Below are 18,264 nucleotides of genomic sequence, written 5' to 3'. Positions count from 1 at the left end.
AGCAAATGAGAAAATTGTGAGCCGTGCGTTGGCTGTGATCGTTGGCCTAACAGTGAATGAGCTGTAATTACATAAGAGAGTACTGAAATCTGGAGCAAAGAAACAAACTGCTGGAGGGACTCAGCAGCTGTGGAGGGAAAGGAATGGATGCCGTTTCAGGTTGAGACTTTGCAGATTAAATGAGCAATGGCAGATTGTAAGGATCAGAAAGTAGAATGCCAATTGTAAAGGTACATAATTATGTCAGAGAGAAAGAATAAGGAGTGGCAATATTTCAGAATTGCACAACAGGGGGCTAGGAGCCAAATGTGGGTAGATAGGACAAGCTCTTTGCTCATCACAGTCAACTTGGGCTGTAGACTATCTAACACTATGACTCTATGACTGAGGAACTGAAAAGGAAAGGGAACATCAGATCAGTTAAACTGGGTGGGAAATTGCAGGAAACTGTTATTGACAAGTAGCAATAATGTCCTTAGAAAATAATAGGATTGTGCAGAATCAACAATGCACTTGGAGAAGAAAAGTAATGTTTAACAACTCCTTTGGCGATTATAACTATCATAGTAGAAAAAGTTGCATTAGTTGATTTGTATTGGTATTGCTATATTATTGCAACATGAATAGAGATAAAGAGAAAAGCTTTTGATTTGTATGTCATGAGGACAGGTTATTTATTGAGATAATAAAAAGACAACAGAATACAAAATATAGTGTTGTGGTTACAGAGAAACTGCAGTGCAGGCAGATAATAAAGTGCAAGGTCCACAATGAGGTAGACTGGGAGATCAGGAATTCATCTTTAGTGTATGAGAGTTCCATTCAAGAGTTTGATTACAGTGGGATAGAAGCTGTCCTGAGCTTGATGGTTCATCCTCTCAATGTCTTCAGCCCAATGGGAGAGGGGAGAAGAGAGAGTGTCTGGGACAGGAGGTATCTTTAGTTATGTTAGCTGTGTTCCTGAGACTGTGGGAAGTGTAGACAGATTCAATAGGGAGGAAATTTTTTTTGTGATACACTGAGCTGTGTCCACAACTCTGAAATTTCTTGTGGTTATGAACACATTTCAAAGTTCAAAGTTCAAGCTCAAGGTAAATCTTTTATCAAAATACTGTACACACTGTATCTGCCACCCTATAGTCCTCTTCTGCTTCTTGTAGATATTTACAGTAGAACAAAGAAATACAACAGAATCAGTGAAAAGCTGCTCACAAAGACCGCAAGCAATCAATGTTCAAAAGAAGACAAACTGTGCAAATACACAAATGAATAACTGGGTAAATAATACTGAGAACAAAGCAGCTATCAACCATACCAACCCCTAATGCATCCAGATAGGATATCTATAGTGCATCTAGAAAAATTGGTGAGAGTCATCGGGGCACACATCACATTTCCTTAGCCTTCTGACAACGTGGAGGTGATATGCTTTGGTGTTCAGAAGTCTTTTGTAGAAGAGGTTATGAAATAACTCTGAGCATGTGCAATTGGAGGCAATATATCAGTGTGGATTGGAGGTAAGGTAACAGATAGCAGGCAGATGCTTGGAATAAACAAGGAGTGTGCTGGATCCAGATGTTCACTATCTATTGCTATGATTTAGGTGAGGGGACAAGTGTAATATATCCAATTTTGCTAGTTATACGAAGCCAGGCGGCAGTGTGGCCATGAGGAACTCCTAGGGAAGCCTTGGGGGAGTGGGTTGCTGGTGAGGATAGGCAGATGGAATATAATGTGGAAAGATGGGGTTACTCACTCTGGGTAGACATTATATCTGATGAGAAATTGGAACAATGTCGGTTCTCAGAAGGAATCTGGCTGTCCTTGTACATTGATCATTGAAAATTAATGTGCAAGGACAGCAGGCAAGCAGGAAAACATAGAATATGTAGGTAGGCAAGATAACTAATTGTTTCCGCATGAGAATTACTATACAAAAGCAACAATGCCCTGCTGCAATAGATTGTATTCTGCAGAGAATTCACTTGGAATATTGTACAAAAGTTCAGATGTTGAGGCTTTAGAGAGGGTACAGATGAGAGTTACCAGGATGATGTCTGCATTAGAGATTAGTCGCTCTAAGGAGAGATTGGAAAAATTGGGAAGTTTTCTCTGGAACATAGGAGGCTTAGGTACGACCTGATAGAAGCAAAACATTTTGGGAGGTTTAGATAGGGTAGACGGTCCTAATCAGGGGGTCGTCATATTCTGGGGTAGATAGCCAGAGCCTTTTTACCATTAAACCACAAATACCAGAAGGCATAACTTTAAGGAAAAGGAGAAATGGGGAAAGTTTGAAGGAAATTTATGAGGCATTTTTTACGCAGAGATTGATAGCTGCCTGGTAATGTGGTGGAAGCAGGTACGACGCCAACGTTTAAGAGGCTTTAAATTGGCAGGGAATGTGGGAGGTGAGTAGAGATCATGTACAGACAAATGCGGTTAGTTTAATTTGGCATCCTGATTGGCACAGACGTTGGGAGCTGAAAGGATTAAGAGGCATGTTTTATTCTTCATGCACATATTCCTGCCTCTATTCTTAATGTTCTCCCGAGAGACCAAACTATGCAGATTATTGGCTTCACCCAAGCTCAGATAACTGAAGCAAGATTTGCATACACTTCTTACGTTAAGGCTGATTTGCAAGGATTTTCATGCAAGGACACCCAAATTCTTTGCGATTCTACTTGCCAGGCTGAGATGGTGTGATTCAATGTTATTAAAGCCCTTACTAATTTCTCATGGTTGAAGTGATGCATCATTGCCTGGCACGAAGGCTTAATGCACAAGTTCATAAGAGGCTGTAGGAGGCTCAGCCCTCTCCACCATGGCCAATAGCCTCCACATCATCAAAGACTTCTTAAAGAGGCTGTGCCTCAGGAGGGCAGCTCTCATTAGTAAGGACCCTCACCATCCAGAACATGCTCTCTTCTCATTATTACCAATGGGAAGGAGGTACAGGAGTTAAAGACCCACACTCAGAGATTTAGGAACAGCTTTGTTCCATTGGGGTCCATGAATACTACCTCACTTTTCCTCCTTTGCACAACCCACACAAAATGCAGGAGGAACTCAGTAAGACAGGCAGCATCCACTGAGGGAAATAAACAGTCGATGTTTCAAGCTGAAACCCTTCATCAGATTCTGAGTCTTATCATCTGCTTTCTGCTTTGTGGATTACTTGCTATGTTCACATACCATAGTCCACACATCCCCAACCTTCCCAGTCCCCTGACCTGAAACACCTAGATAGAGTCAACATGGAGAGAGGGTGTTTCCAATAATGGGGGAGTCTTGAACCAGAGGGTGCATTCTCAGAATAGGAAAGTCCCTTTAGAACAGAGATTAGGGGGAATTTCTTTCACCTGACTGTAATGGATCACTGAAATTCATTGCCACATATGGCTTTGGAGGCTAAGTCATTGAGTATATTTAAAGCTGATAGCTTCTGCTTATTAGGGTGTCAAAGGTTACAGGGAGAAGGCAGGAGAATGGGGTTGAGAGGAAAAATAAATCAGCCATGATGGAAAGGTGGAGCAGGCTCGATGGACTGAATGGCCTAATTCTGCTCCTATGTCTTGTGGTCTGATGTCACTCCACATCTTCTGCTGACTTCCTCTAATTTTTATGTGTGAAGCTCTCGATTTCCAGCATCTACAGAATTTCTTGTGTTTTGAAAAAACAGATTTATTACCTAATTACTTGGTGGTATCTGAATTTACAACTCAGAAGCTAAGTTAGAACCTTAACCACCATGCTTCCAAATCACATAATCTAGTAGCTTCATTCATCCACGATTCATATAATATTTTTAATTTCAGTTTTAATTAATTTACCTGCAGTGCTGGGATTTGAACTATGACTTCATTTGAGGCAAAAAGCTTCCAAGGTATTTTTGAGAAAATGAAGGCATCACCAATGAATCAGAGTTGCCACAAGCAAGAATTCTTGTTGTTGGTTTCTACCTCACCGACTTCTACAGTTAATTCCAGTTTTTACAAATTTTCGGTACTTTCATTAATTTTTCAATAATGTCATAGAAAGAGGCTATTCAGCCTCTCAGTTCCATGCTGGCTTTCAGAGCATTCTAGTCAGTCCCATCCCCCTACTTATAATTCTGTGTCTATTCCCCAAAATTGGTCCCAAACAGCGGCAATGAAACAGAAATTTTACAGTGGCCATAACCCACCATCTTTGAGGCATGGAGTCATAGGGTCATGCAGGCTTTCCAGCGCATCGCAAGCACATCAAATACCCATATACGGTATATCCATAGATAGGCCACATCAGGAGATTGCCCCATCCTAGGAAGAATGAGGAGGCTTTCAGAGGGTGCAGAGGAAGGTTCACCAGGATGCTGGCTGGATTGGAGGGCATGAGCTATGAGGAGAGTTGGACAAATTTGGGTTGTGGAAGCTGAGAGGAGATATGATAAAGATTATCTGGTGTTTCTTTGCTTCGTGGCTGCCTGCGGGAGAACGAACCTCAGGGTTGTGTTCTGTATGCGTAATTCAATAATAAATGCTCTTTGAACATTTGAAGAGGCACAGATAGAGTAGCCAGCTGGTATCTTTTATCCCCAGGGTCAAAAAAGTCTAAAATAGAGGGCAATCATTGAAGGTAAGTGGGATATGTTCACGGGAGATATGTGGGGGAAGTGGTGGGTGTCTGGAAGGTGCTGCCAGGGATGGTGGTGGAGTCAGGTGTTTCAAGAGGTTCTTGGATAGGCAAATGAATATGCAGAGATTGGAGAGATATGGAGCTTGTGTAGGCAGAAAGGATTAGTTCCATTAGGCATTTAATTACTAGTTTTATTAGTTTGGCACGTCTTGGGCCAAATGGCCAGTAGCCGTTATATGTCCCAGATCCTGTGTATTGGTTTTGGTTTATTATTGTCACCTGTACCAGGATAAAGTGGAAAAGCTTGTCTTGCAGACCATTTGTACAGACCATTCATTACACAGTGCATTGGGCTAGGACAAGGTAAAACAGTAACAATGCAGAATAAGGTGCAACAGTTACAAATGTGATCCCATTCGCCAGATTATCTGGATACTTCTGACATCACTGCTTCCCCACCCACTGAGCTATGGGAAGGAGCCAGAGTTCCTCGGAAAACCCACGTCGACACAGGAAGGCACAAGCTCCACACTGTGGCAGCGGAGACCAGAATCAAACCCATTCACTGGAGCTGAGAGAGAGGGGTGCTTCACACACACAGCACCCGTGTGAAGCCCGCGTCATTTCACCACTGTAGGAAATCCTACTCCTGTTATTGGCCTTTGTTCCTGTTATCTGTGCGGAGAGGCTGGACTGGCCGTTGTTACTTCCTTGGCAAAACGGGGTGATTCTACTGCAATGTGGGAGGCTGCAGATGCTGGTAGATTTGGCAGGGGGGGCACGGAGGTAAAATGGGGAATTACTTCATTCAAAGTATAGGTGGGGTCTGGAACTCACCACCTTCAGAGGCAGGATATACTTCCCACTGATGATCACATAATGCTCAACACTACTAGCATCTGCTCGGATAACAAAGTAGTCAGCTGCCAAATGCAGCAACAGCTGGGCGATATCCAGGGCCAGGCTGATGGGTGACAAGTATCGTTTGTGCCATTCCAGTGCACATGAAGAAGCTCAGCACCCACCTGACATTCAATGGCCACGGGATTCATCGCCGGATTGCCGCTGTCTGTGTTCTGGAGGGTGGGGGCACGGCTGACCAGACCCTGAGCTGCAGTAGCATTTGGTTCTATGTTTCTTAATGGTTCAATTTCACCAGGCATGGATTTAAACTTTTAGGCAACTGGGAGATGTGAAGAGTCACAGAGTTATAAAGCAGAGAAATAGACCTTCAGTCCATCTGGTCTGCGCGGGCCTGGTCTTGTACCTAGTCCCATCTCTCGTCCATGTACCTGTCCAATATTTTCTTAAATGTTAAAATTGAACCTGCATCTGTCACTTGTACTGGCGGCTCATTCTGTACTGTCACAACCCTCCGAGTGACAGAGACTTCTTTAGGTTTCCCTTAAATATTTCACCTAATTATGTGCGGCAGAAGGGATTAATATAATCAGGCATCACGCTCAACACAGATGTCCTGTGCTGTACTGTGCTATGTTCTATGTCTGTTTCAATATTCTATGTTTTCTGCTTATGGGGGAAGTGGAAACAGAGTCCTTACAGGGGAATTGGATGGGCATCAAAGAAGAAATAATTTCCAGGGCTGTGAGGAAAGAGCAGGGAGATGGAACTGATGGAACTTCCCCTTTAGGAGCCAGCATTCAACTCAATGGACCAAATATCCCCTCTTTTTGTGCCACTACAGTTCACAAGATGGAACCAGGGACATTTACAGCAGAAGGATTCAAAGTACATTTATTATCAAAGTATGTATGCAGTGTACAACCCTGAGATTCGTCTTCCCACAGACAGCCAGAAAACCAAGAAAAATGATGTGACTAAACACATTGATGAAGAGCAGTAGGTAGAGTGTATATGGATTTCAGCAAGGCATTTGATAAGGTACCTCATGCAAGGCTTATTGAGAAAGTAAGGAGGCATGGGATCCAAGGGAACATTGCTTTGCGGATCCAGAACTGGCTTGCCCACAGAAGGCAAAAAGTGGTTATAGACGGGACATATTCTGCATGGAGGTCGGTCAGTAGTGGAGTGTCTCGGGGATCTGTTCTAGGACCCTTACTCTTTGTGATTTTTATAAATGACCTGGATGAGGAAGTGGAGGGATGGGTTAGTAAGTTTGCTGATGACACAAAGGTTGGAGGTGTTGTGGATAGTGTGGAGGGCTGTCAGAGGTTACAGCGGGACATTGATAGGATGCAAAACTGGACTGAGAAGTGGCAGATGGAGTTCAATACAGTTAAGTGTGAAGTGGTTCATTTTGGTAGGTCAAATATGATGGCAGAATATAGTATTAATGGTAAGACTCTTGGCAGTGTGGAGGATCAGAGGGATCTTGGGGTCTGAATCCATAGGACGCTCAAAGCAGCTGCGCAGGTTGACTCTGTAGTTAAGAAGGTGTACGATATATTGGCCTTCATCAATCGTGGAATTGAATTTAGGAACCTAGAGGTAATGTTACAGCTAGATAGGACCCTGGTCAGACCCCACCTGGAGTACTGTGCTCAGTTCTGGTCGCCTCACTACATGAAGGATGTGGAAGCCATAGAAAGGGTGCAGAGGAGATTTACAAGGATGTTGCCTGGATTGGGGAGCATGTCTTATGAGAATAGGTTCAGTGAACTTGCCCTTTTCTCCTTGGAGCAAAGGAAGATGAAAGATGACCTGATAGAGGTGTATAAGATGATGAGAGGCATTGATCATGTGGATAGTCAGAGGCTTTTTCCCAGGGCTGAAATGATTGCCACAAGAGGACACAGGTTTAAGGGGCTGGGGAGTAGGTACAGAGGAGATGTCAGAGGTAAGTTTTTTACTCAGAGAGTGGTGAGTGTGTGGAATGGGCTGCCGACAACAGTGGTGGAGACGGATATGATAGGGTCTTTTAAGAGACTTTTAGATAGCTTAGAAAAACAGAGGGCTATAGGTAAGCCTAGTAATTTCTAAGGTAGGGACATGTTCAGCACAACTTTATGGGCCGAAGGGCCTGTATTGTGCTGTAGGTTTTCTATGTTTCTAAAAAATCCATGGAACCCATTCAAAGAAAAAAACATCAACACCACCCCTACATGCGCAAATAAAGTGCAAAGTTAAAAATAGAACAGATCAAAATAATTATCAGGCAGCATGGAGAGACCACAGAAAATTAAATTCCTCTATTTTTAACATAAATCCCTTAGATATTGTTTAAACAATGGTTGCTGCCTGGAAACAGAGACTTGATTCTCTGAGCCTCACATAGTTAGTGAAGATGTATTACTCCAGGAATTTGATTGTTGCATCGTTTTATGTGGATGTGTTAATCCAACCTTTTGCAATTCATTGCAGGATATTCTCAGGCAGGGCTTACAGGGAGCCAACAGTCTAACGTATTATCTTAATTACTCTCTCGATGCAAAGCTTGCTGAAGGTTACAGTTTTAGCCTCCCAAGGCCATGTGTGCTTATGCTCCCTCTGACTTTTCCAATGAAACTAAGGCAAGAGCTTGCTCCATCCCAGTTGATCCCAATGTTGAGAGACCCCTGCAAAGGTTCTGAAGCCTATTTTCAGACAACGACAACAGCCAGGGTCCTGACGGCTGGGTGAGATGTGTTCACCACAGCTGGGAGTTTATCGAGGGTTAGTGCAGTCTGGCAAAGACCTTCATCATCTTATCATCAGCGGCTTGCACTCCTCTTGACTCAGCTCACACTCTGTACTCTCCTTCTCGGGTGTTTACCTCACCCCTGCTACTCCTTATCCCTTTCCCTCTCCCTCCCTGCATTCTCCCTCACTCCTTCTCTCTCATTGTCCTACCCACTCCATCTAAACCTCCATCTTTCCATCCTCCTCCTCTCACTCCACTCCATTTCTCCTGCCCTCCTCTCCCCATTTCCTCTCTCTTCCTCCCCAATTACCTCTTTCACCCTTGTCCTGCACAATTTCTGCCTCCGCCCTCCCCTTCATCCTTTCTTCACTCACCCTCTCCTCCCTGTCCGCTCTCACTTCCTTCTCAATTGTCCCTCCTGCCCCCTCCTCACATGCTCCTGCCATTGCCTTGCTCCCACCATTGCCCTGCTCCCTTTCTACCTCCTTTTTCTATAATGCTTCTTTCCCACGCTCCCAGGCCCCTGATTATTACCCTGCATTGCTGCCCTCCCTCCCTCCTCAGCCTGTTCATCTCCCTCTCCCTCTGTTCTTCCCCCCCTTCCCCAACTGTTACCTTCCCTCCCAAACCTCAAACTCCTCTTTCACACCTCTTTGCTCCTCTACTTCCCTTCCTCCTCCTCTCACTCTCCCTCCCTCCTTCCCTCTCTTCCCCCTCCCTCCCTCCCTCCCCCACCCCCCCATCACTCACCATGTACCAGACTCCCAGGATTATGGTTCCGGTGCGGACATGACAACAGCAACACTTGGTGGAATACCAGCGATCCACAGGCGAGATCATCCTCACCAGCCTGAGAACGAGCCAAACAGAGAGAAATCTAACGAGAAGTAAACTACAACCCTGTGGCTGGGAATGAAATGCCCTGCTCTCCCCCCCTGCCTTTCACTGTACCATGATCCTGAAGCCGACTCTCTCCTATCACTCGGTACAGCCTGCACTGCCTGGCTGAGAGAGCAAGGGGAGGAGAATATACCTTTAACCCTTTCCCAGCCGGAGCTCTGTGAATCCCAGTTACCATCCGGTTGTCTTTTCCTTCCTTACTTAGTAGATTGAGAGAAGGAGACAGCGCTACAATAGATCCTTAGGACACACAACAGCACCTTTGGCCCCCCATGTAAGACCATAAGATATAGGAGAAAAATTAGGCCACTCACCTATCACGCCTGCTCTACCATTCCCTAATTCCTGATTTATTATCTATCTCAACCACATTATCTTGTCTTTTCCCCGTAACGTTTGAATCCTAGGTTCGCCCGCTATAGGAAACTTCCTCCCCACGTCCACTCTATACAGGCCATTCATTATTCAATAGTTTTTAACGAGATCCCCCCTCATTCTTCTAAACTCCAGTGAGAATGGGCCCAGAGCCTTCAAACACTCTTCATATATTAACTCTTTCATCACTCTGGACCCTCTTCAATTCCAGCACCTCTTTTCTTAGATAAAGGGACCAAAACTGCACTCAATACTCCAAGTGCAGTCTGACCAATGCCTTAGAAAGCCTCAGCGTTACGTCCTTGCTTTTATATTCTAGTCCTTTTGAAATTAATGCAAACATTGCCTTTGCCTTCCTTACCACCAACTCAACCTGCAATTTAACCTTTATGGAATCCTACACAAGGACTCCCAAGTCGCTTTGCATCTCTGATTTTTGAATTTAGAAAATAGCCTATGCCTTTATTCCTTTTACCAAAGTGCATTGCCAGTGGCTTTCCTACATTAACTTTCATCTACTACTTTGCCCATTCTCCCAATTGGTCTCAGTCCTTCTGTCGACTCCCTGCTTCCTCAACATTACCTGCCCCACCACCTATTGTTGTATCATCCACAGACTTGGCTACAAAGCCATCAAGCCCATTGACATACAACGTGAAAAGAAGTGGTCCAAACACCAACCCCTGCAGGACACTTCTAGTCACTGACAGCCAACCAGAAAAGCCCCCCCTTTATTCCCACTCTTTGCTTCCTGCCAATCAGCAATTCTTCTATCTATTCTAGTATCTTTCCTGGAATATACCATGGGTTCTACTCTTGTTAAACAGTCTCATGTATGGCACCTTGTTAAAGGCCTTATGAAAATCCAAGTATAGAAGAACCACTGACTCTCCTTTGTCTATCCTGCGGATTATTTTCTCAAAGAATTGCAACAGGCTTGACAGGCAAGATTTCCCTTTAAGGAACCCATGATGTCTTTGGTCTATTTTCTCATGTGCCTGTAAGTACCCCAAAATCCCATCCTTAACAATGGATTCCAACATCTTTCCATAATACTGAAGTCAGGCAAACTGGCCTATAGTTTTCTTTCTTCTGCTTCCCGCTCTTCTTAAAGAGTGGAGTGACGTTTGCAATTTTCCAGTCTTCCAGAACAATTCCAGAATGTATTGATTCCTGAATGATCATTACTAATGCCTTCACAATCTCTTCAGCCACCTCTTTCAGAACTTGGGGTGTACACCATCTGTCCAGGTGACGAATCTACCTTCAGACCTTTCAGCTTCCCTTCCTCCTTAGTAATTATGTGACTTTTAAAACCTATTGGCTGCACCATTGATGATTTGGTGTGTCATATTAAAGAGGATGAATTCTTATGCAATCAATTATTTTGTGTTTTATATTTGTAATTAATTCAGATCACTTTGTAGGGCCATCTTTTTACTTTGACATGAAAGGCTTTTTCTGTTGATCGGTGTCAAAAAAGCCAAATTAAATCCACTGTGATTCAATGTTGTAAAACATGAAAACTCCCAAGGGATGAATACTTTTTACAGGCACTGTAATGCCCTCTCTTTTTCCTTTTATTTTGCCTTTGACTTCCCTTGTCAGCCATGGTTGCCTCATCCCCCCTTTAGAATACTTCTTCATCTTTGAGACGTATCAATGTTGCACTCTCCCAGTTGCTTCCAGAAACACCAGCCATTGCTGTTCTGTTGTCATCTTGATAGTGTTCCCTTCCAATCAACTTTGGTCAGCTTCTCACTTATGTCTCTGTAATTCCCTTTACTCCACTGTAATACTGATATATCTGACTTCAGATTCTCTCTCTAAAATTATAGGGTGAATTCTATCATATTATGATCTCTGACTCCTAAGGGTTCCTTTCCCTTAAGCTCTCTAAGCAAATCCCGTTCATAACACAACACGCAATCCAGAATTGCCTTTCCCCTAGTGGGCTCAACCACACACTGCTCTAAAAAACCATCTTATAGGCATTCTACAAATTCCTTCTATTGGAATCCTGCACCAATCTGATTTTTTCAGTTTACCTGCGTATTGAAATCCTCTATTATTATCATAACATTACCCTCTTGACATGCCTTTTCTACCTCTCTGTAATTTGTATCTCACATCCTGATTATTATTTGGGGGTCTGTATATAACTACCATCAGTGTTGTTTTACCCTTGCAAGTTTCTTAACTCTACCCACAAGGATTCTACATCTTCTGATCCTATGTCACCTCTTTCTAAGGATTTTATTGTATTTTTTACCAACAGAGCCACCCCATACCCTCTGGCTACCTGCCTGTTTTTTTGATCCAGTGTGTATCCTCAGTTGTTAAGCTTCTTTCAGCCACAACTCAGTGATATCCACAGCGTTGTACCTGCCAATCTCTAACTATGCTACCAGATCATCAGCCCCATCATACTGAAGATGCAAGATGGCGGCGTGACGCAGCTTGCAGAGGCCACTCCAGAACTGATTATCTGTTATTTGTGAAGTGGGGTGCCGTGCGCAATCATAATCGATTGAAAACGGACGTGGAAGCACGGAGAAACATTGGGAAATTCCAGGAAGACCTTCTTCGTTGCTGCTGCTGCTGTGAGGTCCGGGACTCTGCTGGGAAGAACAGGCCCCCAGTCCTCGGGGTCGCATTGCTGATGGCCATTGGCGGGGCCGTCTTAATACGCTCAGCAGAGGATGGTGCTCGGAGAAGCTGTTCCGGAGGGGATAGTCGTTGGCTCGGAGGTTTGATGGACTCGGAGTCCTTTCGACGGACTCAGGTCGCTTTTGGTGTGCGCTGCGTCTGCAAGGCTGGTTTCGATGGAGCTTCCATTGTGTGCTGCGTCTGCGAGGCTGAGTCAGGCGGTGCCTTGGAAGTCCATAGCAGGGGTACTCCTTTCTGTCGCCGGCGTGGGATGACGAGTCTGTCGGGACCCTGGGGACTTGTGGAAACTGTGGTGATTTCTTTTGAACTTACAGTCCTTTAACATCTTGGACTATTTTACTGTGCCCATAGTCTGTTTTTTTTTTAATCAATTATGCTATTGTTTGCACTGTTGTAACTATATGTTGTGGTTATGTGCAGGTCTTGTGGCTTTAGTTTTTGGTCTTGTTTTTGTCTGGTGGATTTGGAACTCCTTTCCGGGGAACGTGCTAGACGGTAGCATGATATTAATACGCAGCAGTCTCTCCGGACTCTGGATTGGGGATTGCCAAATGTTACGTGGATTTTCTGGTGTAGTCTGTTTTGTCATATGCTTTTGTGATATCATTCTGGGGGAATGTTGTCTCATTTTTTAACTGCATTTCATTTGTGGTTTCTAAATGACAATAAACTGAATCTGAATCTGAATCATTCTGGTCCCGAACCCTGCAAAATTGCTTTAAAACCTACCCCAACAACTGTAGTAGAACTGCTCACAAGGACATTGGTCCTCCCCAGATCCAGGTCTAATCCATCCATTTTGTACAGGTCATATCTCCCCCAGAGGAGATCTCAATGATCCAGAAATGTGAAATTCTGCCACCTGCACCAATTCCTTAGCAACTCATTGATCTGCCAGATCAAATTCTTACTCTCACTGGCATGTGCCACGGGCAGCAATCCACAGATTACTTTTCAGCTTTCTACTTAACTCCCTATAATCTCTCTTCAAGACCTCCTCCCTTTTCCTACCTATATCATTGGTACCAATATGAACCACAACTTCTGGCAGCTCCCCCTCCCCCTTTAGAATGCTGTAGACCCATCTGACACATCTCTGACCCGGGCACCTTGGAGGCAAAGTACCATTTGGGTCTCTTTGTCATGTCCACAGAATCTCCTGACTGCTTGCCCAACTATGGAATCCCTTATCACTACTGTACTCCTCTTCTCTCCTATTCCCTTCTGAGCCACAGCAAGCAGGTCTCTGGCATTGCTGTGACTCCTCCCTGGTAGGTCACACCCCCAAAAAGGTTTGCTTATTATTGGGGGTATGACCACATGGGTATTCTGCACGGGCTGCTTATTCCCTTTCCCTCTCAACCAGATACCTGCCTCCTGCAGCTTAGACGTGACTACCTCCCTGTAGCTCTGTCTATCACCTCTTTATTCTCTTGCATGAGCTTAAGGTCATCGTACTGCAGCTCCAGGTCCCCAAGGAGCTGCAGCTTGATGCACTTCATGCAGATGTCGTTACCAGGGAGACAGGAGGTCTTCCAGAGTTCCCACATCTCACACAAAGAACATAGCACTAGCTCTGGACCTATTCTTAATGCACTAGCTATCTACTAATAGACAGAAAAAAGCTTCCAAGGAACTCCCTTAGAACCTCCACCTGTACTTCAATAGGTTTCAATGAAATCCCCTATCATTCTTCTAAACTCTGGTGAGTACAGGCCCTGAGCCATCAGCATTCCTCACACACTAACCCTTTCATTCCTGATCTAATTCTGCTGAACCTCCTCTGGACCCCCTCCGATGCCAGCACAACTTTTCTTAGAAAAGGGGACCAAAACTGTTCACAATACTCCAAATACAGTCTGGCTTTTATATTATAGTCCTCTTGAAATGAATACTAACATTGCATTTACCATTGTTACCACTGAATAAACCTGCAAGTTAAACTTTAAGGAATCCTGCATGAGGACTCTGAAGTCACTTTGTGCCTCTGATTTTTGAATTTTCTCCCCGTTTAGAAAATAGTGTACGACCTTATTTCTTTTACCGAAGAGCAGGACTACATACGTACCTACGTCATATTCCATCAGTCCTTTCTTTGTCCATTCTTCCAATCTGTCTAAGTCCTTCAGCAGACTCCCTATCTCCTCAACACCAACTACACCACCCCCCCCCCCCCCCCACCATCTTCATTTGGCCACAAAGCCATCATTCCCATCATCCAAATCATTGACATATAATGTGGGTAGCCTTGAGATTTACAATGTGAAAAATAACACGAGACAATTAATATGGCTTACAGTAGAAATGGAGCGCAGATTAATGGATGCTGGTTCGACCGTTTCCATCATTCCCCAAAGTGACTGTGTTGGCATTTCAAAGGTACTGAAGTGAAGTCTGTGGATATCAAACTAATTACTTATTCTGGGGAAAAGATAACTCCCATGGGAATGACATTCATGACAGTGAGATACAACAGCCAACAAGCCACAACGACGGGAGGGCCAGCATTGTGGGGTCACAGGTGGCTGAGACACCGACTTGATTGGAGATCCATCCACCATTTGCAAAAGAGTTGACTGAAAGTGAATAAAGAAGGGTGCTGCATGATGCCACAGCAGTGTTCAAGGATGGCATTGGAAAAATCAAACTTATCAGGGGTAAAATAGTGTTAAATGAAACTGCCGCACCCAAGTTTTACAAAGCCCATCCTTATGTATAAAGTACCCAGTGAGCTAGATCACATGGAGGCTGAGGGAATCCTTTCCACGGTTGTGTGGAGCCTGTGGGCAATGTTAGTAGTCTCAGTAGCCAACAACATTGGGTCTGTCAGAATCTGTGGTGATTTTAAGGTCACCATCATCCCAGTACTGAAAATAGATCGATACCATCTGCCCAGAATAGAGGATATCTTTGCAAACCTCTCTGGAGGGAAACAGTACAGCAAAGTGGACTTAGCTGAGGCCTCCTACAGATGGAGGTGGAAGAGCCCAAAGTGTCTTTCAGCATAAACACTCACAAAGAGCTTTATCGCCACAGTAGGCTTATTTTTGGGGTAACACCTGCACCTGCACTCTGTCAGAAAGCTGTGGACCAGGTGCTGCAAGGCTGCCCAGGCACTACATGTTGGAGTTAAGAAACATTACAACTTTGGCCCCTTTTCTCATGTGCCTCCAAGTACCCAAAACTTCCTCCTTAATAATGAACTCCAATGTCTTCCCAACCACTGAAGTGAGGCTAACTGGCTTTTAATCTCCTTTCTTCTGCCTTCCTCCCTTCTTGAAGAGTGGAGTGACATTTGCAGTTTTCCAGTCCTCTGGAACTATTCCAGAATCTAGTGATTCTTGAAACACTAATGCCTCCACAATCTCTTCAGATACCTCTTTCAGAATCCTAGGATGACAACCTTGCAACTTATTCCAAGATACCATACCTCCTTCCACCACTTTCCTTGGCAGCACACTCCAGGCACCTACCAGACTCTAAAAATACTTGCACACAAATTTAAATTTTCTCCCTCACAGCTTTAAGTTGTGGTCTCTAGTATTTGCCATTTCTTCCCTAAGAAAAGAAGACTCTATTGACCATGTCTGTGCCTTTCATAATTTTATATAATCCTTTTGATTGACATCTTAGTTTCCAAGTTTTTTCTGCCTTTGCTAATTGCTCATACTCTCTAATCCAGACAACATCCTGGTGAAACCCATCTGCACGTTCTCCAGAACCAGGATTGCACACAATACTCCAAGTGTGGCCTAATCAAAGTCTTATACAGCTGCAATATGACTTTCTGACTGTTATATTCAACTCCCCAGTCAACGAAGGTAAATGTGTGGTACATCTTCTTTACCATCTTATCTACTTGTGTTGCTACTTTCAGAGACCCATGGACTTGAACACATACATATTCTGAAGGGTCCTACCATTTACCCTGTACTTTCATCTTACATTTGACTCCCTAAAGTGAAACATCTCACACTTCTACAGATTAATTTGCCACTTCTCCACTCACATTAGATCACACAAGATCACCACACAAAGGAGCAGAAGTAGGCCATTCAGCCCATCGAGTCTGCCCTGCCACTCCATCATGAGCTAAACTATTCTCCCGTCTAGTTCCAATTTCTGGCTTTTCTCCCATATCCTTTGCTACCCTGACTGATTAGATACCTATCAATCTCCTCCTTAAACACCCTCAATGATCAGGCCTCCACAGCCGTATGTGGCAACGAATTCCATAAATCCATGACCCTCTGGCTAAAAAAAATTCTCCTCATCTCTGTTTTAAATGGGTTCCCTCCAATTCTAAGACTGTGGCCTCTTGTCCTGGACTCACCCACCAAGGGAAACAACCTTTCCACATCTACTCTGTCCAACCCTTTCAACTTTCCAAATGTTTCTGTGAGATCCCCTCTCATTCTTCTATACTCTAATGAATACAGTCCAACAGCCGACAAATGCTCCTCATATGTTAGCCCCTGCATTCCAGGAATCATCCTAGTGAATCTTCTCTGAACTTTCTCCAACATCAGCACATCCTTTCTAAGATAGGGGGCCCAAAACTGCACACAGTATTCCAAATGGGGTCTCACCAGTGCCCCATAGAGCCTCATCAACACCTCCTTCCTCTTGAAATAAATGCCAACATAGCATTCACTTTCCTTACTGCCGATTCAACCTGGTGGTTAACCTTTAGGGTATCCTGCATGAGAACCCCCAAGTCCCTTTGCACCTGATTTTTGAATTTTCTCCCCATCTAAATAATAATCTGCCTGATTGTTTCTTCTTCCAAAATGTACAACCATACATTTCTCAACATTGTATCTCATCTGCCATTTCTTTGCCCACTCTCCTAAACTGACCAAGTCTCTCTGCAACTTTTCCGTTTCTTCAACACTTCCTGCTCCTCCACCTATCTTGGTGTCATCCGCAAACTTAGCCACAAAACCATTTAATCCATAATCTAAATCATCGATATACAGTGTAAAAAGAAGAGGCCCCAACTCCGACCCCTGCGGAACACCACTAGTGACCGGCAACCAACCAGAATAGGATCCCTGTTTTCCCACTCTTTGCTTTCTGCCTATCAGCCAATGCTCCACCCATTCCAATATCCTTCCTGTAATTCCATGGGCCCTCGTCTTATTAAGCAGCCTCTTATGCGGCACCTTATCAAAGGCCTTTTGAAAATCCAAATACACAACATCCCCAGCCTCTCCCTTGTCAATCTTATTTAGATTACCTCAAAAAATTCCAATAGGTTGGTGAGGCAGGATCTTCCCTTCATGAAACCATGCTGGCTTGGGCCTATTAGCTCTGCCTGAGACCGCAATAAGCTGCAGAGAGTTGCGGACACAGCTCAGCACATCACGGAAACCAGCCTTCCTTCCATGGACTCTGATAACACTTCTCGCTGCCTTAGTGAAGCAGCCAATTTAATCAAAGATCCCACATGCCCTGGACATTCTCTCTTCACCCCTTTCCCATTGGGCAGAAGGTACAGAAGCCTGAGAACATGTAACACCAGGCTCAAGGACAGCTTCTATCCTGCTCTGGTGAGCTTATTGAATGATCCCCTAGTATGAAAAAATGGACTCTTAACCTTTCAGTCTACTTCATTACAACCTTGTCCCTTACTGACTGCCTCACAGTATCTTGTGTAGCTGTAACACTTTACTCTGCATTCTGTTATTGTTTTTGCACTGTTGTAATGAAATGTTCTGTATGCATGGCATGCAGAATAAAGTTTTTCACTCTACTGTAACAATAATAAACCAATTGGCCACATTTCTAGCTGATCATATCCTACTGTAGCCCCTGACAACCTTCCACCAGTGTTTATGCTGCCTGTATTCATAGACAATTAAGACAAAATACTCCAATCCCGTGAGAGCTGATTGGCTAATAAATTCTGCATGTTTAAATAAATAGGGAACTACTAATGAAAATACAATCATTGATGTGTTTGCATTCCCACATGACTTGGCAATTTTTTAACTTCTCCTTGCAGGATTGACTGGTTTTAATCCAGACGGTTTGGACTGCAGCCATTGATTTTGCTCCTTCTTTGTCGGAAGGCCTTGGCAAAAAGTCCTACTCCT

At 44.0% G+C, this 18,264-nt stretch overlaps 1 protein-coding gene across 1 annotated transcript in view; it reads right to left on the bottom strand.

Moving 5' to 3' along the window:
* The window catches only part of laptm4b (lysosomal protein transmembrane 4 beta), a 51,120-nt gene extending 41,897 nt beyond the window's left edge, over window positions 1–9,223 (bottom strand). The window contains exon 1 of the mRNA XM_073046094.1: window positions 8,972–9,223. Within this exon, the coding sequence (XP_072902195.1) occupies window positions 8,972–9,061 (90 nt within the window). The 5' untranslated portion in view covers window positions 9,062–9,223. The remainder of the gene's footprint in view (window positions 1–8,971) is intronic.
* Between the last annotated feature and the right edge of the window lie 9,041 nt (window positions 9,224–18,264).

This window comes from Hemitrygon akajei, chromosome 1 (assembly GCF_048418815.1).
Source record: "Hemitrygon akajei chromosome 1, sHemAka1.3, whole genome shotgun sequence".
In the NCBI taxonomy this organism is placed as follows: domain Eukaryota; kingdom Metazoa; phylum Chordata; class Chondrichthyes; order Myliobatiformes; family Dasyatidae; genus Hemitrygon; species Hemitrygon akajei.
This window is presented reverse-complemented; position numbering and strand designations above follow the sequence as displayed.